Source organism: Antechinus flavipes, chromosome 3 (assembly GCF_016432865.1).
Source record: "Antechinus flavipes isolate AdamAnt ecotype Samford, QLD, Australia chromosome 3, AdamAnt_v2, whole genome shotgun sequence".
NCBI classification, from domain to species: Eukaryota; Metazoa; Chordata; class Mammalia; order Dasyuromorphia; family Dasyuridae; genus Antechinus; species Antechinus flavipes.
The window spans coordinates 185686967-185712626 of record NC_067400.1 but is presented as its reverse complement, the minus strand read 5'-3'; the positions used below and the strand labels follow the sequence as shown (position 1 = coordinate 185712626).

At 32.1% G+C, this 25660-nt stretch overlaps 1 protein-coding gene across 4 annotated transcripts in view; it reads left to right on the top strand.

Annotated features, from left to right (window-relative positions):
- ROBO1 (roundabout guidance receptor 1) overlaps positions 1-25660 on the top strand; it is a 464510-nt gene that overhangs the window by 279477 nt on the left and 159373 nt on the right. For all 4 annotated transcript variants that reach the window (XM_051984356.1, XM_051984358.1, XM_051984357.1 and 1 more), the window contains exons 4-6: positions 5619-5739; positions 17666-17804; positions 18727-18854. In XM_051984356.1, coding sequence (XP_051840316.1) covers positions 5619-5739; positions 17666-17804; positions 18727-18854 — 388 coding nt within the window. The remainder of the gene's footprint in view (positions 1-5618; positions 5740-17665; positions 17805-18726; positions 18855-25660) is intronic.

The window sequence follows — 25660 nt, the reverse complement described above, 5'->3', positions numbered from 1 at the left end:
CTTGGTAGAAACAATTCAGATATTAAGGTGCCATAAGCAGAATTACCTAGGACCTAGCAGCATGTATTTTAATGCATGAAAGGGCTTGGGATATGATATTCTGTAGGGCTAAGGAGTTGGACTACAGTCAATAATCAACTATCTTGCAAAACTAAGCATTATCTTTCAGTAGAAATGATAAGACGTTCAATTAAATAGAAAAACAAATTAGAAACTCCCAATTAATATCAAATTTGAAAATCTGAAAATAAAAGATTAATGAATTTGAAAGTAAGAAAACTGTTGAACTAATAAACAAAACTATTTAGGAAAAAAAGCAAGAGAATAAACTATTAATTTGATTAGAAAAAGAAAATAAGAAAATCAAACTGACTATCAAAAAAAGAAAAGAGTGAACTTACCACCAAGGAAAAGGAAATTAAAGTAGTGATTCAGAGTCATTTTTGCCCAATTGTATCCCCATAATCTTGTATTCTAAGTGAAATTAATGAATCCTTACAAAATATAGACTGCCCACATTAACAAGCAGAAATAAATTAGAAAAATAGTCCCATTTTAGAAAAGGAAATTGAACAAGCTACTAATGAACTCCTTTAGGATAAATCTCCAGGGGCAGATGGATTTACAAGTGAATTCTACCAGACATTTAAGTAACAATTACAACACTATAAAAAATAATTGCGAAAATATGGGAAGAAGGAATCCTACAAAATTCCTTTTATGACACAAATATGGTGCTTTATATGCAAATCACAAAGGGCTAAAACAGAGAAAGAAAATTAAAGACAAATTTTCCCAATAAATATTGATGCAAAAATCTTAATCAATTTTAGCAAAGTGATTATAGCAACTTATCATCAAGATAATACACAATAACCAAGTAGAATTTGTGTCAGGAATGCTCATGGGTAGTCCAAGTGAATATAATAAAAATGACAATTACTACCTAAATTAATTTACTTATTTAGTGCCATACCAAATTCCTAAGAAATTATTTTACACATCTAGAAAAAATAACAACAAAGCTCATCTGGAAGAACATAATGTCAAGAACTTAAAGGGAGTTAATAAAAAAAATGCAAAGCTAAAACTATAGTATAAAAACAGCAGTCATCAAAACCATTTCCTACTGGCTGAGAAATAGAATAGTGGATTAAGTGCTATAGGTTAGTTAATATGACATACTACTCAATGATTATAGTAATAATCTAGTTTTTGATGAATCTAAAGACTAGTTTCTGGAGTAAGAACGTAGTATTTGACAAAAATTTGTGGGAAAACTGGAAAATAGAATGGCAGAAACTAGGCATTTCATCAGCAACAAAGATTTTATACCAAGATAAATTCTAAATGAGTTTATGTTTTAGATATAGAGGGTGATAGAATTTGGAGAATAAGTCAATTTACTTTTTGGATATATGGGGAAGGAAGAAAGGAATTTTTGGACAAAGAGAATTATGAAGTATAAAATGAATAATTTTCATTATATTAAGTTAAAAAGGTTTTATCCAAACAAAATCAATGCAGCCAGGATTAGAAAGAAAGCAGAAGACTGTAGGAGAAAATACATAAAAAATTTCTGGTAAAGGTCTCATTTTGGAAATATATAGAAAATTGATTCAAATTTATAAGAATATAATTCTTTCCTTATTTGAAAAATCGCCAAAGGGTGTGAACAGACAATTTTTGGATAAAGTAATTAAAGCCATCTCTAGTTAAATGAAAAAATGCACTATTGATTAGAGAAATGTTAAATAAGACAACTCTAATGTACCACTTTATACCTTTTAGATTGACTAAGTTGACAGGAAAAGATGATAAATGTTGCAGGACATTTGGAAAACTGGGCCACTAATACATTGTTGGTGAAGTTGTGAATGGATCCAACTACTGTGGAGAGAAATTTGATAATAATTACTTTATATTGACATTCGTTTCTGTTCCGATTTTTTTTCCCTCCCTCCCTCCACCCCCTCCCCTAGATGGCAAGCAGTCCTTTATATGTTGGATATGTTGCAGTATATCCTAGATACAATATATGTTTGCAGAACTGAACAGTTCTCTTGTTGCATAGGGAGAATTGGATTCAGAAGGTATAAATAACCCAGGAAGAAAAACAAAAATGCAGATAGTTCACATTCGTTTCCCAGTGTTCTTTCTTTGGGTGTAGCTGCTTTTGTCCGTCATTTATCAATTGAAACTCAGGTCTCTTTGTCAAAGAAATCCACTTCCATCAAAATATGTCCTCATCCTGGTTCTGCTCATTTCACTTAGCATCAGTTCATGTAAGTCTCGCCAGTCCTCTCTGTATTCATCCTGCTGGTCATTTCTTACAGAACAATAATATTCCATGACATTCATATATGTGGAGAGAAATTTGAAAACACACCCAAATAGTTATTAAATTGTGTTTAAGTGTTTGATCTAGCAGTGTCTCTATTGGTTCTGTATCCCAAAGCAATCATAAAAAAAGGGGAAATGTCCCATATGTACAAAAATGTTTGTAGTAACTCTTTTTGTAGAGGTAAGGAAATGGAAACTAAATATATGCCCATCAGGAATTGCTTAATGAGTTATGAAGGAAATGGAATATTATTGTTCTATAAGAAATCATGAACAGAATTATTTCAGAAGGGCTTGAAGAAGCTTTTATGAACTGACGCTAAATGAAGTGAGTAGAACCAAGAGACCATTGAACATAGCAACAAGATTATGCGATGATCATGTATGATGGATATGACTCTTTGTAACAATGAGGTGATTCAGGATAATTCCAATAGACTTGTGAAAGAGAGGCATTTGTATCCAGAAAGAGGATTGTTGGAATCGAATGTGGATAATTTGTGTGTACAAGTACTTTCACCATTGTTGTTGTTGTTCTCGTTGGCTTGCTTGCTTTTGTGTTTTGTTTTTTCTTTTTGAATCTGATTTTTTTTTTGTACAGCAAGATAAATATGGAAGTATGTTTAGAAGAATTGTGTATGTTTAACTTATATTGCTTGCTGTCTAGAGAAGGGAAGAGAAAAGAGGAAGGGAAAAAATTTTGCAAGGGTGAATGTTGAAGTAATTGATTCAAGTAACAGATTCCTTCCTTCCTTCCTTTTTTCCTTCCCTTTTCCCCTCCTTCCCTCTTTCCTTCCTTCCTTCTCTCCACAATTTGGGTTAAGTGACTTGCCCAGGGTTACAAAGCTAATAAGTGTTAAGTATCTGGGAGGAGATTTGAACTCTGGTCCTTCTGACTTCAGGGTTGGTGCTTTATCCACTGCACCACTTAGCTGCCCCCATTTTCATATTTCTTATTTATTTCTTACTTATTAAATTCTCTTTGGTTCATTTTAATTTTTATGTAGTTATGTAGTAAAAAATTTTAAGTGTTTATGTTTTTTGTTTCGGATCTTTCCTTTATAGCTTCTTATTTCTTTTTTTTTTCCCTTTAGAGGTATACTCATTTGATCTATTTATATATATTTATTAAAATGATGAAAAAATGTTACGATTCTTACATGTTAAGAGTTCAAATGTTGTGAGCTTTTTCTTCTCAAAACGCAGCCAGGTGATAAAAGTTCAGATCTTTTATTATCTCCAATATAGCCCGGTTAGCTTAGAGGCCTATCTCTCTGCTTGGTTCCAAGAGCTCTCTCCAAATGTTGCCAAATCCAAAGGTCTGGTCCTTCAGCTTCTGCCTCTGCTTTCTTCAGCCTCCAGCCAGCTCCAGTCTTCATGTCATTCCGGTGAAATCTCGACTTGTAGGGTCTTCACTCTGAAGAACTCCTTCGACTGGCCCATTGGCCTATTTATGCTCCTTCCAGAGAGAGGGATTATGGGTTTTCTCCCATAGTGCTCTCTGGCCCAAAGCTTCAAGGGAGGTGTGAACTCTCTTGAAGTTAGAAAGTGTACTTTGTGAAGCTAGCATACTTGTGGACTCCAATGAGTAAAGGTGGGAACACAAGCCTTGTCTTGATTAGTTCTACTTAGTACCTTGTTTCAGGTTCTGGCCAAAACAACTTCTTGTAAGATTAGATCAACTCTAATTACTTAGCAGTTAGTAAGGATTCCAACACTTACAAGGTGCCAAGTCAGGTCAAATTGATGAGATAATGATTTTCTAATTTACATGTACTTAGTACTTAATATAATTCCACAAGATTCCCAGCTTTAAGAGAACATATATATATATAGGAGGAGCTCTCAGTGCCAAAAAGAGAAGCCCACTAGAAGGTCTCGGAGGAGGAGACATATTCATTCTGTCTTCCACCTTTGTGCTGGCTGTGGACTGAAGCAGAAACCTTTGGACTCCGGGAGATTCAGAAGCCAGGATTCAGTCAAGGAGACTCACAAGCCAGAGAAAGCAGCTTAAGCTCTCAGAACCAAGGAAAGAGATAGGCCTCCTCTATTAAAGCTAACCAGGCCTCAGGAAAAAGAGATAAGACTTTGAAGGAGAAAATAAAGGATTTGGACTTTAACTGCTGCATTTGGGTATTTACTGAACTGAAATGAAAGTTGCCTCCAGAAGCCCCCTAAGAAAACTGTTCCCAGAAAAGATTACATTTTTGAGAAGAACATTTAAAAAAGCACCTACTTCATTTATCTTGGAAATTCTAGCTCACTTTGTGGCTAAACTGTGTTTTTGTTTAAAATTTTGCTTGCAAGTATTGTAGACTTATTAGTGCATTTGGATTAATATTTCGGGCATCCTTAGTCTAAAAATATTTCTTTAATAATAGTGTTTTTTGTTTACTTAGTCTTCCAACCTTATTTCCTGAACTGGAAGTTTATGTGAAGGCCAAGATCTTTTCATTTCTGAAGGGAATGTTGGGGCCTTATTTGGTGCTAATTATTATTTTTGTGGGGTTGCTGCTACTTTTTAAAAATGTTGAATTGTAAATTCTTCAAAGATCCAAGTACTCATTATTGACCTCTCAATCTAAGTTTTTTAAATTTTCAATCCTAATTCAAGGTTTGGCCGTCACAATTGCAGGCTTATTCCTACTTCATGTTCTTTGTCCTGGTTACTCAGCTACAAGTCTTAAGCTTTTCCTCTCCCTTTCCTTAGCCCCTCCTCCAAATCCCTAGCCAGCTTTGATCTGTGGGCTGAATCTGTGATTTTGTTCCAGGATCAAAGAGACAATGATATATAGGCTGTCACTTTTCCCATATACCTTGCCTTGATACAAAGTCATATGCCTGAGTTTCATTCTTCTTCAATCTGTAAGACTGTCCTAAACCTGATTGTAATTAATTTGACCCTGTTCTGAATTTTCTGATGCAGTATATAAGTGAAGGCAAGAAAGACACTAGTTCTGTCCTGGACTGGAAGGCTCTAAGATTCTGACCTGGAATAAAGTAACTCCTATGCTAGAAAGCTTAGCATTGAGCTTTCCTGTTTGTAGCCCCTTTGAAGTTTTCACAGGGCTTTATTGGTCGTTGTTGACTTGCAGTAAGTTTCCTGGCCAGCAGGTGAGCTGGTGCTCTTCAGATTTCTTTGAAATCATGATTGGTGAAAGCTGGGTTATTCTGGTTCTCCTTATTCCACCATCTTTTAAGATTTCTTTTACTGTCTTTTCCTCTTTACCTTTTCAACTTAATGAAACTAAAGTAATTCTTTTTTTTCCCCCCAGATCCGAGGAGGAAAGCTCATGATTACATATACTCGTAAAAGTGATGCTGGCAAATATGTTTGTGTTGGAACAAATATGGTGGGAGAGAGAGAGAGTGAAGTAGCAGAACTAACCGTTTTAGGTAAATAACTTTTTATTCTAATCTAAATTTATTTTCTTCTTTATTTTTTCGTTAAGGTTTATAAGAATGATTGAATTTCACAGCAAAGATGTTTTCTTACATTTTTAGCTTTATGTTCCATAGATAGATAGTATAGCCAAATTTATTTAAATAAATTACTGTCAATATCACTGTTAGAACTATTAATTGTTGAATTGTTAGAGATAGTAACAGACATTTCCAATAATAGCTAATAATATATAAGAAAAATGGCTAGTTTATCTAGTATATTGATTGTGTACAAAACCAAGCATTTGATTTTAGTTAGTAGAACATGAATGTATCAAAACTTGGTAATCTTATATCTGGAAAATAACTAAGACACATGAATTAAATGGCAAAACTTTTAATTGGTTGAAAATTGTCACTGAGCCTGTTTATTAGATCATTTAAGGATCGTTAGCTCTCTCTGATTTTTGCCCCTTTTTAGAATAAAAATTTTGAACACTGTCATTTCCCAGCACCATTCTCCAAAATAGAAGAATCCTCTTTTGTTACAAGTAAGGTATAATTGAGACAATGCAGATAAGCATATTACTAATTTCTGAGAGAATATATATGTTATTCTTTATTTTATAATAACTTTTTATTGACAGAACCCATGCCAGGGTAATTTTTTACAACATTATTCCTTGCACTTACTAATGTTCCGATTTTCCCCTCCCTCCACATCTTCCCCTAGATGGCAAGCAGTCCCATATATGTTAAATATGTTGCAGTATATCCTAGATACAATAGGGATATATATTATTCTTTAGCTTTATTCTGCCAATTCTCTGTGGAAGAAAAGAAGGTAACCATTTATCATTTCCCTGATATTAAGATTGTTCAGTGCATTTATTTGGTGCTGAACTTTATTATTTCTCAGCATACAATAAAGTATGTACTATAAATTGATTTTGGTTTATTAATGTTAAGAAGCTATTAGAGACAGATGTACTTATCGGAGAAATGTGACACCTGACATAGTGATGGACCTCAGGGGATCTTTGTTAACAACCACTTCATATACGTTATGACATCCCATTACAATACAATATAATTAATTGATGTTGCTAACAATAACAAGAATAATCTGGACTTATTTAATGCTTGATGGCAAAACAATTTTCTTGAGTCAAAATTTGAAGCTCAGAATACTTCTTCGAGGTCTTCAATTGTGCTTGCATTTTGTTAGAAGAAGCTGGATCTTAAAGATGTTAAATGATTTGCCCAAATCCACAGAGTTAGCAAGTGTTTGAGGAAGTAGTCAAACTTAGGTCTTCCTGATACAGTCCAGATTGCTACTTATTGTTCTATATAGCCTCATGGGATATCAAGAAAATGTGTATCTGTATTTATAAATTCAAGAAAGTAGGTAATATTACACAGTAGATCAGAGGTGTCAAATGCTACTGAAGTAGATTAAAACATAATTGGACAATGTTTACCTAAATAAATACAAATAGAATATAACACTGATAATACTCATTTCAGATATCCTCAGTCAATATGCACCCCAAGAAGATCTATTTATATTTAAGTTTGATGACTCTGCTATTAATAATGTCTAAGAATAGTTGATTAAAATAAATATTTTAACCTCTAAAGGAGTAAGTTTCATCTATCTGGGAGGTTCATCCATATGAAGTTCCTTGTTCCCTAATCATGTAACTTAGTATCCTAATGGCAGTTTTATCAATTTAATTTAGCTCCAGTTGAAATATTATATATATGAAACTAACAGTGCAGAAAATTCTAAGTACATTCTTTCTTAAAATTTTTAATCTGAAAAGATAAGCATTCCATTTATTATTTTATTTCATATTTTTCTGCAAAAGCATGGCAAATGAGATATTACATGAAAACTAGTTATACATAGTTATTTATGATATTGCATTAATAATATGCCTTTTTTCCTTTTCAAAAAAGTTTGCATTAATTATTTCTATTAATAATTCTTTACTATGAACTGGTTAGTGACATACAATCACCCTGTAGCAGAGTATATGTGATTTATTAATATTAATAAATTGCCTTGAAGCAAATACCTCTCTAAATTGACAGGAAAAGGTAAAACAAAGATAAGTATTTGAATAGCTTTGCTGTTTTAAAAAATAGTAAAGATTTCTATAAGGCATTCAATGGATCAAATTTCTCTTCATTATTTCCTTTGAAATTCTTGACCTTTTGTTCTTCCAGATGAATTTGGTTGTTATTTTTTCTATTTCAGTAAAACTATTCCTTGGTAATTTGGTTAGTATAGCTCTAAATATATACTTAGTTTAGGGAGTATTATCATCTTTATTATATTTGCTCGACCTATACATAAGCACTTGATATTTTTCCAGTTGCTTTGATCTGACTTTGTGTGGAAAGTGTTTTGTAGATTTGCTTATATAGTTCCTGATCTTCCTTAGGCAGATAAATTATTAAATATTTTATATTATCAACAATTATTTTAAATGGAATTTCTCTTTGTATCTCTTGCTGTTGGATTTTGTTAGTGATGTATAAGAATGCTGATGATTTATGTGAATTTATTTTGTATCTTGCAACTTTGCTAAAGTTGTGGATTACTTCTTATAGCTTTTTAATTGATTCTCTGGGGTTCTCTAAGTATACCATCATATCATTTGCAAAGAGTGATAATTTGATTTCCTCATTACCTACTCTAATTCCATTAATCTCTTTTTCTTCTCTTATTGTCAAGGCTAGCATTTCTAATACAATACTGAATAGGAGTGGTGATAGTGGGCAACCTTGTTTTGTCTCTGATCATATTGGAAATGGTTCTAGTTTATCCTCATTAAATATGATGCTTGCTGATGGTTTTAAATAGGTACTACTGACTATTTTAAGGAAAAATCCAGTTATTCCTATACTCTCTAGTGTTTTTAATAGGATTGGGTGTTGGTTTTATTAAATGCTTTTTCGCATCTATTGAGATAATCATATGTTTTTTGGTAATTTGGTTATTGATGTAGTCAGATATGCTAAGATTTAATATCTGTAATCTTTTTTCCAATGTTTTGTTTAAGATTTTTGCATCAATATTCATTAGCGAGAATTTTCTCCAAAAATCTGTCATATCTAGTTTTTCTAGTATTTTATTTACCTCTTTAACTTCTTTCTTATTTATTTTGTGGTTTGATTTATCTAGTTATAAGAGAGCAAGGTTGAGCTCTCCCACTATTGTAGTTTTACTCTTTCTTTCTTTCTTTCTTTCTTTCTTTCTTTCTTTCTTTCTTTCTTTCTTTCTTTCTTTCTTTCTTTCTTTCTTTCTTTCTTTCTTTCTTTCTTTCTTTCTTTCCTTTTTCAAATTATTAAACTGTTATTTTTATTTTATTTATTTAAAAAAATTTAAATATAGCTTTTTATTTACAAGTTATGCATGAATAATTTTACAGCATTGACAATTGCCAAAAATTTTGTTCCAATTTTCCCCCTCCTTCCCTCTTCCTCCTCCTCCAGATGGCAGGTTTACCAATACATGTTAAATATGTTAAAGTATAAATTAAATACAACATAAGTATACACGTCCAAACAGTTATTTTGCTGTACAAAAAGGATCGGACTTTGAAATAGTGCACTATTAGCCTGTGAAGGAAATTAAAAATGCAGGTAGACAAAAATAAGAGGGATTGGAAATTCTATGTAGTGGTTCATAGTCATCTCCCAGAGTTCTTTCACTGGGTCTAGCTGGTTCAATTCGTTATTGTTCTATTGAAACTGATTTGGTTCATGTCATTGCTGAACATGGCCACATCCATCAGAATTGATCATCATATAGCATAGTATTGTTGTTGAAGTATATAATGATCTCCTGGTCCTGCTCATTTTACTCAGCATCAGTTCATGTTAGTCTCTCTTACATCCTGAATTCATCCTGTTGGTCATTTCTTATAGAATAGTAATATTCCATAATATTCATATACCACACACAATTTATCCAGCCATTCTCCAGTTGTTGGGCATCCATTCAGTTTCCAGTTTCTGGCCACTCCAAAGAGGGCTGCCACAAACATTCTTGTACATACAGGTCTTCTTCCCTTCTTTAAAATCTCTTTGGGCTATAAGCCCAGTAGCAACACTGCTAGATCAAATGGTATGCACAGTTTAATAACTTTTTGAGCATAGTTGCAAATTGCTCTCTGGAATGACTGGATGTATTCACAATTCCACCAACAATGTATCAGTGTCCCAGTTTTCCTACATTCCCTCCAACATTCTGCATTATCTTTCCCTGTCTTTCTAGCCGATCTGATAAGTGTTTAGTGGTATTTCAGAGTTGTCTTAATTATTTCTATTTCTTTTTGCAACTCTCTTAACTTCTCTTTTATGAATTTATATGCTATACCACTTGGTGCATATATGTTTAATATTGATATTGCTTCATTATCTATGATACCCTTTAGCAAGATATAGTTTCCTTCCTTATCTCTTTTAATCATATCAGTTTTTGCTTTAGCTTGATCTGAGATGAGGATGGCTACCTCTGCTTTTTTTTTTTTTAATTTCATCTGAAGCATAATAGATTCTACTCTAGACTTATACCTTTACTTTATATGTATCACTCTGCTTTCAATGTGTTTCTTGGAAACAAATATATTGTAGTAATGCGGCTTTTAATCCACTCTGCTCTCTGCTTACATTTTATGGGAGAATTCACCCCATTCACATTTATAGTTAAACCTACTAATTCTGTATTTTGTGCCATTTTATTAACCTCAAATTATACTTTTCTCTCTCCTTTTCCCCTTTCCCTCCTTCCAGTTTTTTATTTATGAGCACTACTTGCTTCAAGCAGTCTTCCCACTTTAAAGACCCTCCTCCTTTCATATACCTTTCCCCTATTATTTCTCTTTTCCCTTCTATTTAGCTTACCCCTTCCCTTTTCCCCTTTCCCCTCCTACTTTTCTATAAGATGAGAGATGTTTCTTGGTGAAAACCAAATATATGTAATATTTTTTCTTTGGGCCAAATCTGATGAGCATAAGATTCACACAGTATTTGTCACCCTATGTTTTTTCCTTCAATTGTAATATGTTTTCTTTTCCTCTTTCTGAGATGTAATTTCTCTCATTTTATCTCCACTTTCCCCTTTTGTTCCTGTTCGAATCCCCTTTCCCTCTATAGTTTCTTTTTTAAAATGGTAAAATCAGATTATACATGCATTCTCAATGTATGCCCATAACATGAATACAGTTCTCAAGAGTTTTTTTTTTTTTTTTTTTTTTTTTTTTTCTTTTTATCTTTTTATGCTTCTCTTGAGTTCTGTATTTGGAGGTCAGTTTTTTTGTTTAGCTGTGGTCTTTTCACCAAAAATACATGTAATTCACCAGCTTCATTGAATGTCCATCTTTTTCCCTGAAAAAAAAAATGCTCAGTTTAGCCCAATAATTTATTTTTGCCTGCATTCCAAGATCTTTCATCCTTTATAGTGGAAGCCGTTAGGTCCTCAGTAATCCTTATTATCTCTTCTTGATGTTTGAATTGTTTCTTTCTGGATGGTTGTGATATTTTTTCCTTGGTTTGAGAGCTCTCAAATTTAGCTACTATATTCCTTGGTGTTTGAATTTTGGGGTCTCCTTCAGGAGAAGTTATAGATATCAAAGATAAACTGACCATTGGTGAATTCTTTCAATGGTCAGTGTACCTTCCATATATATGATATCTGGGTAGTTCTCTACCCAGGAAGATTTCCTGAAAGATTAGAGTCTATGCTCTTTTTTTCATTGTGTATTTCAAGGAGTCCAATAATCCTTAAATTGCTTTTCCTAGATCTATTTTCCAGGTTGGTTGTTTTCCCACTTAATTATTTTATATTTTTGTATTTTTTCTTTTTCTTTCTTTCTTTCTTTCTTTTTTTTTTTTTTTTGGTTTTGCTTGACTGATTCTGTTTTCTTATTGAGTCATTCATTTTCATTTGTTCAACTCTATATTTTAAGGTGTTATTTTCTTCATTAACTTTTTAAATTTCTTTTTGTATTTGTCCAGTTTAAATTTTAAAAGAGTTTTTTTGTTTGATGGAATTTTTTTCCATTTCACGAATTCTGTTTTTTAAGGAATTATTTTCTTTTTTCCATTTCACACATTTTGTTTTTTAAGAAGTTATTTTCTTTTCTCTTTCACAAATTGTTTTTCTGGGAGTTGCTTTCTTTTTCCATTTTATCAAATCTCTCTTTAATGAGTTATATGCTTTTTCCATTTCATTAAGTCTATTTTGTGTTCTTTTCCAAACCCTCTTGCAAAGCTTTCATTTTTTTTCCCCATTTTTCTTTTAGGTCTCTTTTAAGATACTTTTAAATTTCTTCTAGGAGAGCCTTGTGTGATGGGGACCAGATTATATCACCTTTTGCTACTTCATATGGAGACAACCTGCCTTTAGTTTCCTCAAGGTTTGAAATCTGTTCTCTTTCACCTTAAAAGCTGTCAGTTGTTAGAGGCCTCTTTACTTTTTAACTTTTTTGGGGAGGGTGTTAAAATAAGGTCATCCTTTAAGGTGGGAGAGGTTTTCCAAGCGACCACAGATGCCTTTGGTCAGTGCTGATTCATTCCCGATACTGAGTTGGTGTGAGATTCTGGTGGGGTTCACTATTGATCTTTTGTGTTTGTGTGGTATGTTTTATAACTTCTCTGCTGTTCTGCTGCCTAGCAATCACAGCAGAATGGCCAATACTGCTGTAGATTCTTGTAGATTTTTGTCAGTGGAGATTCTTTGGCTCGTGGAGTCTGCAATGTTGGAGGAGTCAGCAATGTCCCAGGGTTCTGTGCTCTCTGTGCTAGTGTTTGTGGTCAGCTGTTTGTGTTAGGCTGCATCTCTCCCATTTCAAATTGAAACAGACCTTTTCTGGTCTGTTTCCTCTTGTAAATTCTCTGTCCTGTGGAGTTCACAATTGTGTTTTCTTTTATGGCAGATACCATTTCACTTATCCTTTTCCCTTTCTCCCAGTGCCTTCCTTTTTCACCCCTTAATTTCATCACATTTTAAAAAAGGCATTTTCCCTTCATATCTAACTCACACTCGTGCCTTCTGTCTATATATACTCCTTTTACCTGCCAAAATAATGAGAAAGTTAGAATGAGTTACAAGCATTTTCCTCTCATTTAGGAATGTAAACTGGTAAACCTTTTCAAGTCCCTTATGTTATCATTTTCTTGATTACCTCCTCATGCTTCTCCAGAGTCCTGTATTTGAAAATCAAATTTTCCATTCAGCTCTGGTCTTTTGGTCATGAATTTTTAAAAATCCTCTGTATCATTGAATGACCAAATCTTTTTCTCTGAAGGATTATACTCAGTTTTGTTGGGTAGGTGATTCTTGGCTGCAATCCTAGCTCCATTTTTTTCTGGAATATCATATCTGAAAGCCCTCCAGTTCTTTAATAAAGAAGGTGGAAAATCTTGTATTACTTTCATTATATTATACGTGAATTGTTTCTTTGTATACATATTTCTGTTTATCAATTCTTTCTCTTTGTTCAGATTATATCTTCCGTCATGTTCCCTAATTGGTCATCAATAGGTCCTCAGCAAAGCTCCATTTAGTCATTATTTGGATACTGATTGATTCAGATTAAATGTAAATATCAATCATTTCTGCTTCATCCAGAGACCTTTGAGTATCTTTATATCTTGCCACTGGATCTAGATAGTTTTATAGGGGAATGTGAAGCAGGTGACATTGCACAACCTTTTGTTATTGAAATCCACTTTACTTGCATGTCAAGGCATCATCTCCCTGATACCATGGTTCTCTTTGAGAAGGAAGGACAAACAAAAGCAACCACCTTCGTATATTCTTTGTAGTTAATCTTGGTATTTATAGTAGTCAAAATGGCTTATTTGCTTAGTTATTCTTAAAACTATGTTGCTATTAATATATTCAATATTCTCTGGTTTTGCACATTTTGTCTTCATTATTTCTTGCAAATCTACTCATGTTTTTCTAAGATTATCAAGCTCATCATTTCTTAGAGCACAGTAGTATTTCATCAACATTGTGTACCACAGTTTCTTTAGCTACTCCTTTAGAGGTATTCCTGCAATTTCTAGTTCTTTCCCATCACAAAGAGAGCAGCTAGAAATATTTGATAACATGTAGGTTCTTTTCCTTTTTCCCTAGTCATTTTTGGAAAGAGGCCTAATAGTTTTATTACTGAGTTAAAGAGTATGGGCATTTTTAATAACTCTTTGTGTATAATTCCAGATTGTTCATCAGAATGATTGGAGCAATTAACAGTTATCCCAATAACAACTTAGTGCTTCAATTTTCCACATCTCCTTCAAAATTTGTCACTTTCTCCCCTATTATTTTAGTCAATTTAATAGGGTAAAATGTTATCTCACGTTTGTTGTGATTTGCATTTCCCCAATCAAGAATGATTTAGCCCAAAGAGATACTAAGGAAGAGAAAGGGACCTGTATGTGCCAAAATGTTTGTGGCAGCCCTGTTTGTAGTGGCTAGAAACTGGAAATTGAATGGATGCCTATCAATTGGAGAATGGCTGGGTAAATTGTGGTATATGGATGTTATGGAATATTATTGTTCTGTAAGAAATGACCAGCAGGATGAATACAGAGAGGCTCAGAGAGACTTACATGAACTGATGCTAAGTGAAATGAGCAGAACCAGGAATTCATCATACACTTCGACAATGAGATTGTATGAGGATGTATTCTAATGGAAGTGGATTTCTTTGACAAAGAGACCTAACTAAGTTTCAATTGATAAATGATGGAAGAAGCAGCTACACTCAAAGAAAGAACAGTGGGAAACGAATGTGAACTATTTGCATTTTTGTTTTTCTTCCTGGATTATTTTTACCTTCTGAATCCAATTCTCGCTGTGCAACAAGAGAACTTTTCGGTTCTGCAAACATATATTGTATCTAGGATATACTGCAGCATATCTAACATATATAGACTGCTTGCCATCTAGGGGAGGGGGTGGAGGGAGGGAGGGGAAAAATCGGAACAGAAGCGAGTGCAAGAGATAATGTTGTAAAAAAAAATTACCCTGGCATGGACTCTGTCAATATAAAGTTATTATAAAATAAAATAAAATAAAATAAAACAAATATCAAAGAAAAAAATAAATAAAGAATGATTTAGAATATTTTTTCATAATGACTTATTTATCTAAATATTTTGTTTTGACTTATTTTTCTAAAAACCGCTTGTTCATATGCTTTGTCCATGTTTCAGTTTTGGAATGGCATATTCTTGTATATCTCAAAAAATTCTTTGTATGTTTAAGTTATGAAATTTTTATCTAAGAAACTGTCTGTGAAATTTCCCCCTAAATGTTCTTTCCTTTTGATCTTGGCTATATTTTAAAAAATTTGTACAAATTCTTTTTACTTCAATGTGATTGAAATTATCCTTTCATACCTTATTGTGCTTTATATCACTTGTTAATTCATCAATTGTTCACCTATCCATATGTCTGATAGGTAATTTATTCCATGTTCTTCTATTTTTTTTTTATAGTATGTCTCCTTTTATAGCTATATCATATATCTATTTTAAATGTATCTTAATAAAATGCAAGGTGCTGGTATATGCTCAATTGTTGCCATAATGCTTTTCAATTTTCTCACCAATTTCTACCAAATAATAATTATTGCAAAATCTTAAGTCTTTACATTTGCCAAATACAAAGAGACTATATTTATTTGCTGCTGTAAATTGTATTTATAATCATCTAATTGTTCAGTTTACCTATCTTTGTATTTCTTAGATCTGGTATATTTTACTAGTTTTGATAATATTGATGTTGTAATACAGATTCGATACTATGAAACCTTCTGTCTTTACATTTTTTCATTAGTTACTGTGTTATTTTTGACTTTTTTTTGTTCTTTCATAGGAATTTTAAAATTTTTCTAATTCAGTAAAGTAACTATTTACCAATTTAATCAGAATGGCATGGCATTGAATACATTAATTAGTTTAGGTAAATTTGTCATTTTATTACATTTGTTGTTTCCATCCACGAATAATTAATATTTATTCACTAATTTAAATCTTATTTTATTTATGTAAAAAGCTTATTTTATAATTTTATTTATATAAGAACTAGGTTTCTTTTGACAGCATTCTGAATCCCAGGTATTTTATACTATTAAAAGTTATTTCTCTGAGGGTATCTCTTCTCTTGTCTTGCTGTGATATATTTGAATGCTCATGGTTTATTGTAGATTTACTTTATATCCTACAACTTTCCTAAAATTCTTGTTTCTACTTATTTTTAAATTGAGTCTTTAGGATTTTTCATGTCTATCAGCATGTCTTTTTCAAAAAATGATAGATTTATTTCTTCCTTACATACTTGGAATCCTTTTCTTTCATTTTTCCCCTTTCTCTTATTGTTATTGCTAGGGTTTTCAAAATAATGTTGACTAATATTTGTGACAGTGGGAATCCTTGTTTCATATCTGATCTTAATGGGAAAGCTTCTAGCTTATCCCCTTTACAAATATTGCTTCCTAATAGTTTAAGCTAATTTATAAAATTAATTAAAGGAGAATTGAAAGAAAATAATAATTTATATCTATGAGTGTGGTACTTTATACAAACCTTTTTCTGCGTCTATTAATAAAATAATGTGATTAAAAATTTTTTTTGCATGTGATATCAGTACTTAAAATTATTAATTATTATTTATTATTAAAACCAATTATAATAATAAAATATTATAATAAAATAAAAAAGCAAGTAAATAAAAGGGAAATAACCAGACCATATTGATAATTACTATGTTATGAAAGATGTTCTGGGTTCATATTCAGACGAAGATAGGTTAATAAGTTTTTAAAAAAACAAACACTTGTCCCATTTTGTCAAGTAGGCAGAAATCTAAAAAAGAGTTCTTAGAATAACTTAAAGAGGAATTCAAAAATGGAATGAGAGATCATGGAAAAATTAGGAAAAAAAATCCAAGGAAATTATGAAAAAAAGTTAATCAATTAGAAAAATACATCCAAAATGTTACGTAAGAAAATGATTCCTTGAAAACTGAGAAGTGTGCAAGAGGAATTGAATAAAAACTAATAAGACTAAAAAATAAATATCTCATTAGAAAAAGCATCTGATCTGGAGAACATATTTTAGGGAGACATTATAAGAATTGTTGGACTACCTGAAAGTTATGATCAAAAAAAGAATCTTGATTCAATATAACAAGAAATTATCAAGAAAAATTACTCCAAAGTTCTAGGACAATAGAATAAAGTCAAAATTGGGGGGGGGGGGGTAGGAGGGAAGCTACCATTTACCATATGAGAGAAATCCCAGGAAGATATCTTATAGGAATGTCATAGCCAAGTTTCAAGACTCCCTGGATATTGAGAAAATTTTGGAAATAGCAAACAAACAAACAAACAAAAACTTATTTAAATATTGCTGCAGATTTACAATTAGGATTTCATAAGACTAGCCATTTTTAATACTAAAACATTATAGATCTAGGTATGTTATATTTAAAAGAGCAAAAGGGAATGGTGTGAATAATATTAAATTGCCCACCAATGTTGAGTATTATGCTTAATGGGGGGAAAAAAAAACAAGTTGAACAATTGACTGGAAACATCAGTATAATATTGAAATTGAGATTGTTTGGATTAAATAGTATCATAGGAAAGATGAATCATTTTCTTGTTGCAGAGGGGATAGGAGAAGAGTATAGGTAGAAAGCACAGATGCTGTCTACCTAGGAAATTCTAGAGAGTATCACCATTATTAAATCTTAATCAATTCACTGATGTATTTTAAATCATATTCTATGTACCACAATCCATTTTCATTTTAGTAAAATATTTTAAATGATAAGATTTATTACAAATGAATGTTTAACTTTGTTTCAATGCCATTCAACTTTTATATTAAAAATGTTTAATTTTAGAGAGACCATCATTTGTGAAGAGACCTAGTAACTTGGCAGTAACAGTGGATGATAGTGCAGAATTTAAATGTGAGGCCCGAGGTGACCCTGTGCTCATAGTAAGATGGAGAAAAGATGATGGAGAGCTTCCCAAATCCAGGTATCATGTCAACATAGTATTATATATTTTAGTTACAGATTATATAATGTAATACATTTTATATATTATACATGTTGTATTTTTATTATATTTATATGTATTATGTGCTTAGTTATAATAGCTAGATAATGAATATTAATGCTATTATAATTACATTTTATAAGCATTATCAAGATACTACCTGGTAATATAGTAACTTCACAAAAGTCACAAAAGCCAAATTAGCTGATTTGAGTCTAGGAGATTCCACCTAAGGTGTTATGGATAATCAAGGAAAATTGAGAATAGAAAAGGTTTACTTTTTCTACTGAAACAAAGTGAATTTATATGACTTTCTTATTGTACTTAGTTATTTTAGAATCAGAGAAATAATTGATCCAAGTAATAGATTCCTTCCTTCCTTCCTTCCTTCCTTCTTTCCTTCCTTCCTTCCTTCCTTCCTTCCTTCCTTCCTTCCTTCCTTCCTTCCTTCCTTCTCTTCCTTCTCTTCCTTCTTTTCTTTTCTTCCTTCTTTCACTTCCTTCTCTTCCTTCTTTTCCTTTTCTTTTCTTCCTTCTTTCTCTTCCTTCTCTTTCTTCTATTCCTTCTCTGTCTCTGTCTCTGTCTCTCTCTCTTTCTCTCTCTCTCTCTCTCTCTCATTGGTCCTTCATTCCGAATGGAAAGATTCTCTATGTTGAAGAATGAAGTCAAACCCTTAGAAGAAGAAAGATAGGTGCCATATATGAATTTTCCTAATGTTTGTTAATAACCCATACTTAGATAATTGAGTTCCTATTATATAAGAAATGAGTATTTTAAAATAGTATATTATTCTGAAGATCTGTAAAATTGGTAGCTAAACTGTTCACCAAGTAGTAGTCAGATTATACATATAAAACAAATTACTTGACCTTTTTTTTTCTTCTTTTAATATATACCTAAGATATGAAATCCGAGATGATCATACATTAAAAATCCGGAAAGTAATGGCAGGAGATATGGGATCATACACATGTGTTGCAGAAAATATGGTTGGGAAAGCTGAAGCATCTGCAACTCTAACAGTTCAAGGTAGGTTGCTTTATATTATTTTGTTTTGTTTTGAGTACCTAAAAATTTTTTCCATTGCTGTCTTACCAGAAAGATTTCTCTGCCTTTTTAAAGGCCACAGCCCTGGAGTCACAAGTCCTCCATGGTTTTGCAAAGTTCAGAAGGGTTCAAGTGTAGGCATCAATGCAGATGTTTATGTCTTTTATCTAAAGATCATCATTCCTAAGTTTGAAAAGGATAATCACCAGAACATTGATTGCAAAGTGATTTTTTAAAAAATATTAGTCCCCCTAAACTAAAATAGTTTAGTCCCAAAATAAAAAATATTAGTTTGATTTGTAGATCAAAATATACAAAAAGCTGTGATTTCTGAAAAATGAAAGGAATAACCAAAACATCATAATCAGATTATATAAATTATATTTGGAATACTCTGTAAAACTATCATCTTCTTCAGCAGTTCTCCAAACATGGTTTGGGGACCCCTGTAATGTCTGAGACGCTTTCATGGAGTTCATGTAGTCAAAATTATTCTTATGATAACAGTAAATTGTTTTAATTCTAATATGATAAATATAAACAGATATAACCCACATAAAAACTTTTCTGGGGAAGGATGGATATCCTTCATAATTCTTATAAGTATGAATGAGTCCTGTGACCAAAAAGTTTAAAATATCATTTCCTCCAATGCCTTCATTCTGTAAATAAGAAAATTATAGATCTGAGAGATTAATCATAAAGGTAGTAAGTAGCAGACTTTAAATTTGGTCATCTGATTTCAGACGCAAAATTGTGTAGTGAAATGGTTTTCATACCATTATACTTTCAAATAGTTTCGAGGACCCTATAAAGATCTTTTGTTTATGTTGCTATTATGTGGTCAATGTATCAAGCATATTTTAAATTCATATATCCCAGTATATTTATGAAAACAATTTTGACCTTAGAATCCCTCTAAAAACTGTTGGGGTTCCCTCAAGATAGGAGAAACTGCAGTATTAGTTGAATTTTACTCAGTTTCCTTTTGTGATTATGATTATGGCATTCTTCACTACTGAACTATATACTCTATACAAAGTCTATAGCATTCTGAGAGAAATAAAAGAATTCCAGTAACATTTATATACTTCGACTACATACTTAAATACCATAGAAATATTATTTATTTGATGAAGCACTTTCCTCCTCAGATGTAGATTGGAATAATGTAATACTCCATTCTCTTCAATTCTTGCCCATTTCCCCCCATACATCCTCCACAGAGTGTCTTTGAATTTCATGAGTACATTTTTAAAGGGTAAAGAAATTACTTGCCAAAGTGAATTTTTCCTGCTAATTCATTGCAGATGACACAGATTTTGCATTATTCAATAAATAAATAGAACTTTTAATTTGGTTTTCATTTTGATAAATGATGAACCATGGTTTTGCTGCTGTTTTTTTTTTTTTTTTTTTTTTTTTTTTCCCTTTCTATGGTAAAAATTTTAGTGAAATTCATTGAAGTGATTTACATGCTTATGCACATTTTCAACAGTGCCTTTGTAGACATAATCCAGATATTCATCATTCAGGTAATCCTTTTTTTCTCTTTTCCCCTTAGGCAGGAAATGATGTTATAAGAATCTTTTCTTGTTGCCTCTCTAATTCTGGTGTTCCTCCTGTTTATTTCTTTCATTGTAATAGAATTCTGGGGTAGGGTGTGGTAAGATAATGAGGTTAATTGCATTGCATTGATAGACAAATATTTATTTTTATAAAACATCACTATATAAGGGCCCTGTCCACTTATTACTTGGCTTGTTTCTATGTGTCTAATATTAGAAACGTTTGATGCTGTCAAATGTTCTGAATATACTGTGTCTTCTAAGGCTATTGTGGGGAACAAAAGATGATTCTTAAGAAAATATTTCCACAATGGACTTTCTTTAAGAGTCTTATGAACTTTTACATTTAAATAAAAGAAAAAAGAATATTTTCTTCCATTATCTTTAGTCATTAGTTTCTTTTCTTTTCGTTCAATCTCATAAAAACAAAGGGGAAAAAGAAAAGATAAACATCAGACATTTATTTAATAAGACCTGTGCTAGCTGGATTTTAATATTATAGTGGTGATCCGGGCACATAATTGTTAAGTTGCAGATGTTAAAAAAGGTTTTTTTTTTTTTTTTGGTTGTTGTTGTTGTTGTTGTTGTTGTTGTTGTTGTTGTTGTTGTTTTAAGTACTCTATGTGGATTGACAATAACAAAAAAAAAAGTGAAGGAATATAAAAGTCTGAAATGCTAGCAAGCTAGAATGCTAGCTAAAGTTTAATGACTTTTGGGAAATCTAAAATGTTATGTAATTTTATATCTCCCAGGATTCATAATAATATTAATTACCTGCTTTTCCAGAAAGTCACCTATAATTCATTTGGTGTAGTTCAGCATTCTTCTCTCAATCATCTAGTTTTTATTAATCATGATAAGAATAAGCACTGTGCCATCATGGATAGAAAGTTAGGAAAACTCATATTTAGCCTTTAACATAACTGAGTAACACTGAGTAACAAGTCAACCATACTTTACCTTAATTCTCCTAGGCAACTCTCTCTATAACAAGAAACTGGGATAATTGTTGAATATCTTATTGGCTTACGCCAATGAAATAACAGGATGTTTTAAAAATAATGATTATGATCGACATATTAGATGATATCAGTGACATCAATTAGAAGATATCTTGTTGGGCCACACCGATGAAATAATGGTGTTTTTAAAATAATAATTATGATTGACATCCATATCTTATTTTAAGTATTGTAAATTAATTTATATGCATTACTTTATTTGAACTTTAGAGCAGCCCTGTGATGTAGATCCTGTGATTATTATCATTAGCTTTGAAGATGAAAAAATAGGCTCTGACTGAAAGATTTTACATGTCAGATAGGAAATTGTATTTTATCTTAGAAGTAATAGTTAATTGCTGAACCTTCTTGAGTACAGGAGTCAGTTGTAATTTTTAATATCATTTTGGAAGCTTTGTAGAAAAGAAGAGAGAAATTAGATGAAGCAGAAACAATTAGAAATTTTTCAGTAATCCTGGCTATAATGGGTTAGATCTTTAATTAGGTTAATGGTATTACCAAGCTAAAATCTATAAGATGTCTTAGCAGATTGGATACTATATTTCCTAGTCTTCCTATCCTGAGTGACTGAAAGACTGTTTGTGGCCAGAAATTGGGATGTAAGAAAGAGGAATGGCTTTTGATGACAGAGGTAATGACAGTGAGTTCTGTTTGCTCATCTTGATTTTTGCAATTCTTATAGGCTCATGTATTTTGTCAAAATAAAAAAAGAAAATTATAGACCAATTTCCTTAATGAATATTGATGCCAAAATCTCTGTGCTAATATTTTATTTATCAACTAGGTTAATGCAGGAAGATTTATTCCAGAAATGCAGGGCTGGTTCAATATTAGGAAAACTATTAGCATAATTGACTACATCAGTAACCAAACTAATAGAAATCATATGATTATCTCGATAGATACAGAAAAGGCACTCAATAAAATCTAACACCCATTCCTATTAACACTGGAAAGTATAGAAATAAATGGAGTTTTCCTTAACATGATCAGTAACGTCTATTTAAAATCATCAGCAGGCATCACGTGTAGTGGGGATAAATTAGAAGCATTCCTAGTAAGATCAGGGGTGACACAAGGTTGCCCACTCATCATTACTGTTCACTATTTTATTAGAAATGTTGGCTTTAGCAAAGAAGAAACCCATTTATCACTCTTTGTAGATCATATGATGGTATAACTTAAAGAATCCTAGAAAATGAACTAAAAAACTACTAAAAAACAATTTGCAACTTAAGTTACAAAATAAATCCACTTAAGTCGTTTGCATTTCTCCGTATTTCCAACAAAGTCCAGCAACAAGAGATACAAAGAGAAATCCCATTTAAAATAACTGTAGATAATATAAAATATTTGGGAGTCTACTTAACAAGACTCAAAGTCAAGAACTGTATGAACACAATTACAAAACACTTTCCACACAAATAAAGTCAGATCTAATTAATTGGAAGAATATCAAGTGTGCATGAGTAGGCTGAGATAATATAATAAAAATAACACTTCTATCTAAACTAATCTATTTATTCAGTGCCATACTAGTCAACCTACCAAGAAATTACTTTATAGAACTAGAAAAAATGATAACAAAGTTCATCTGGAAGAGCAAAAGATGAAAATTTTCAAGGAGAATTAATGAAAAAAAAATGTAAATGAAGGTGGTCTAGCTGTACCAGACCTAAAGCTGTATTATAAAGCAGTGGTCATCAAAACCATTTAATTGGTTAAGAAATAAGAATAGTCGATGAGTTGAATAGATTAGATTCATAAGACACAATAGTTCACAAGACATTATATTAATCTAATGTTGTTAAACCTGAGACCCCAGTTTCTGGAATAAGACCTCACTATTTGACAAAAAGTGTTGGGAAAATTGGAAGTGAGTATGGCAGAAACTAAGCATTGACTAACACCTAACACCCATACCAAAATAAAGTCAAACTGATTTCATGAACAAAGGATAGGTTACCTCATAGATCTGTGGAAAAGGAAGGAATCTGTACATAAAGAAGAACTAGAGTACATTATGAAATCCAAAATAAATAATTATAACTATATTAAGTTAAAAAGTTTTGTATAAAAAAAATAAGTGTGGACAAAATTACAAGGGAAGTAGAAAGGTGGGAAATTTTTTTTTACTTCCATGCCCTCTGATAAAGGCCTCATTTCTTAAAAAATACAGAATTTGACTCTAATTTATAAGAATATAAGCCATTTTCCAATTGAAAAATGGTCAGAGGATATGAACAGACAATTTTCAGTTGAAGAAATTAAAATCATTTCTAATCATATGAAAAAATGCTCTAAATTACTATTGATCAGAGAAATGCAAATTAAAACCTCTCTAAGGTACCACTACACACCTCTCAGATTGGCTGATAGGAAAAGTTAATGAATGTTGGAGGGAATGTGGGAAACTGGGATACTAATACATTACTGGTGGAAATGAAACTATGCATACCCTTTGATCCAGCAGTGTTTCTACTGGGCCTATATTTTAAAGAGATCATAAAAAAAAGGCAAAAGGACTCACATATGCAAAAATATTTGTAACAGCTCTTTTTGTAGTGGCAAGAAATTGGAAATTAAGTGGATGCCTATCAGTTGCAGAATGGCTAAATAAACTATGGTATATGAATATTATGGAAATGATTAGCAGGATAATTGCAGAATGGCCTGGAGAGACTTATGTGAACTGATACTAAGTGAAGTGAGTAGAAATGAGAACATTGTATACAACAATAGCAAGACTGCAGTTCTAATGGATGTGGCTCTTTTCAGCAGTATGATGATTCAGGCCAGTTCCAACATTTTCTCCTTTTTCGTTGTGTACTTGCTTTTTGTTTTCTTTCTCATTTTTTCCTTTTTGATTTGATTGTGTAGCATGATAATTGTGGAAATATGTATAGAATAATTGCACATGTTTAACATTAAAAAAAAAAATAGGACACTTGGCAAGCAAGACTGAAGTTTCAGACATGAGAGATGGAGTTTTAGTTAGTTTTTTTAATTTCACAATTCATTTCAATTAAGCCAGCCATTTATTATCCATCCCTAGTATGTTGGGGATTATGCTAAGAGGTGAGGATATAAAATACAAAGGCAAAGACTTGTCTTATCTTTAAAGCGCCTACATTCTACTGGAATGAACAACTTATGCATAGATTGTGAAGTACACTAGCTCTCTTGAAGGCTTCAGGGTTAGCCAGAGTCAGGATAAATCAAAGTCCTTGGTCTTTAGGGAGAGAACTGAGAGGCAGCCAAGCATAATCCTGGATTCCCGAGTACAGAGCCACCAGCCTCTCTCCTCCTAGTCCTGCATCAAAGTGACCCTCTGGCCCCTCTCTGACCTGATCCTCAAATCCTTGTCCATGATTATCTTAACATCAAACATTCAGTAAGCACCAAACCATGAGAAGAGCCATTTATCCAAACATATATTAATAAAATTATTGTCTTATATCAAATAGGTAATTAGCTTTAAGTGCTTGGTTGTCTTATTTCAGCATACTTTTTTCAGAGTTTCAGCCCTCTACAATAGATAAATAAATACTTCTGAATGTGAGAGTATTTAAAATGAGGGAAATATTGACCTGAGTCTTAAAGAAAGATAGCTATTTGATAGGAAGTCAAATTGAGGTTGACAGATGACTTCTGCAAAGAGGTCTGGGATGGCCATGGCTTATCAAGTTAAGGGAACAAGTAAAAATCATATTCAACTGAAAGGTGAGTCTATCAAGTAGGTTAGTAATTTAAAAATAGCCTGAAAGGCTGGAAAGGAGCTAGATTTTAGAGAATCTTATAACTAGAGGAACAGATATACTTCTCCTGAAATAAAGGAGTGACTAATCATCTTATATAATATATAACATATAATATATAGCAGCAGAAGTTAGTGCTGCCCCTATGAAATGGACATTTGAAAATGAAACAAGAGTTTTTACTCCTTTTGTGGTTGAAAAAATCCCCATCAATCTGTGGGGAAGAGACATTTTGCAGCAGATAAGATTACAATTAAGTACTTCGGCTTTTTGGCAGGGCTGCTGTTGAAGGCCTGCCAGCACTCTCACCAGTTCCTATTCAGTGGAAAACTGATACACCAGTGTGAGTAGAACAGTGGCCCTTAACAAGAAATAAAATTCAGGCCATAGTAGATATAGTGCAAGAACAACTTTTTAGTTGCTCTCTTTGTGATGACTAA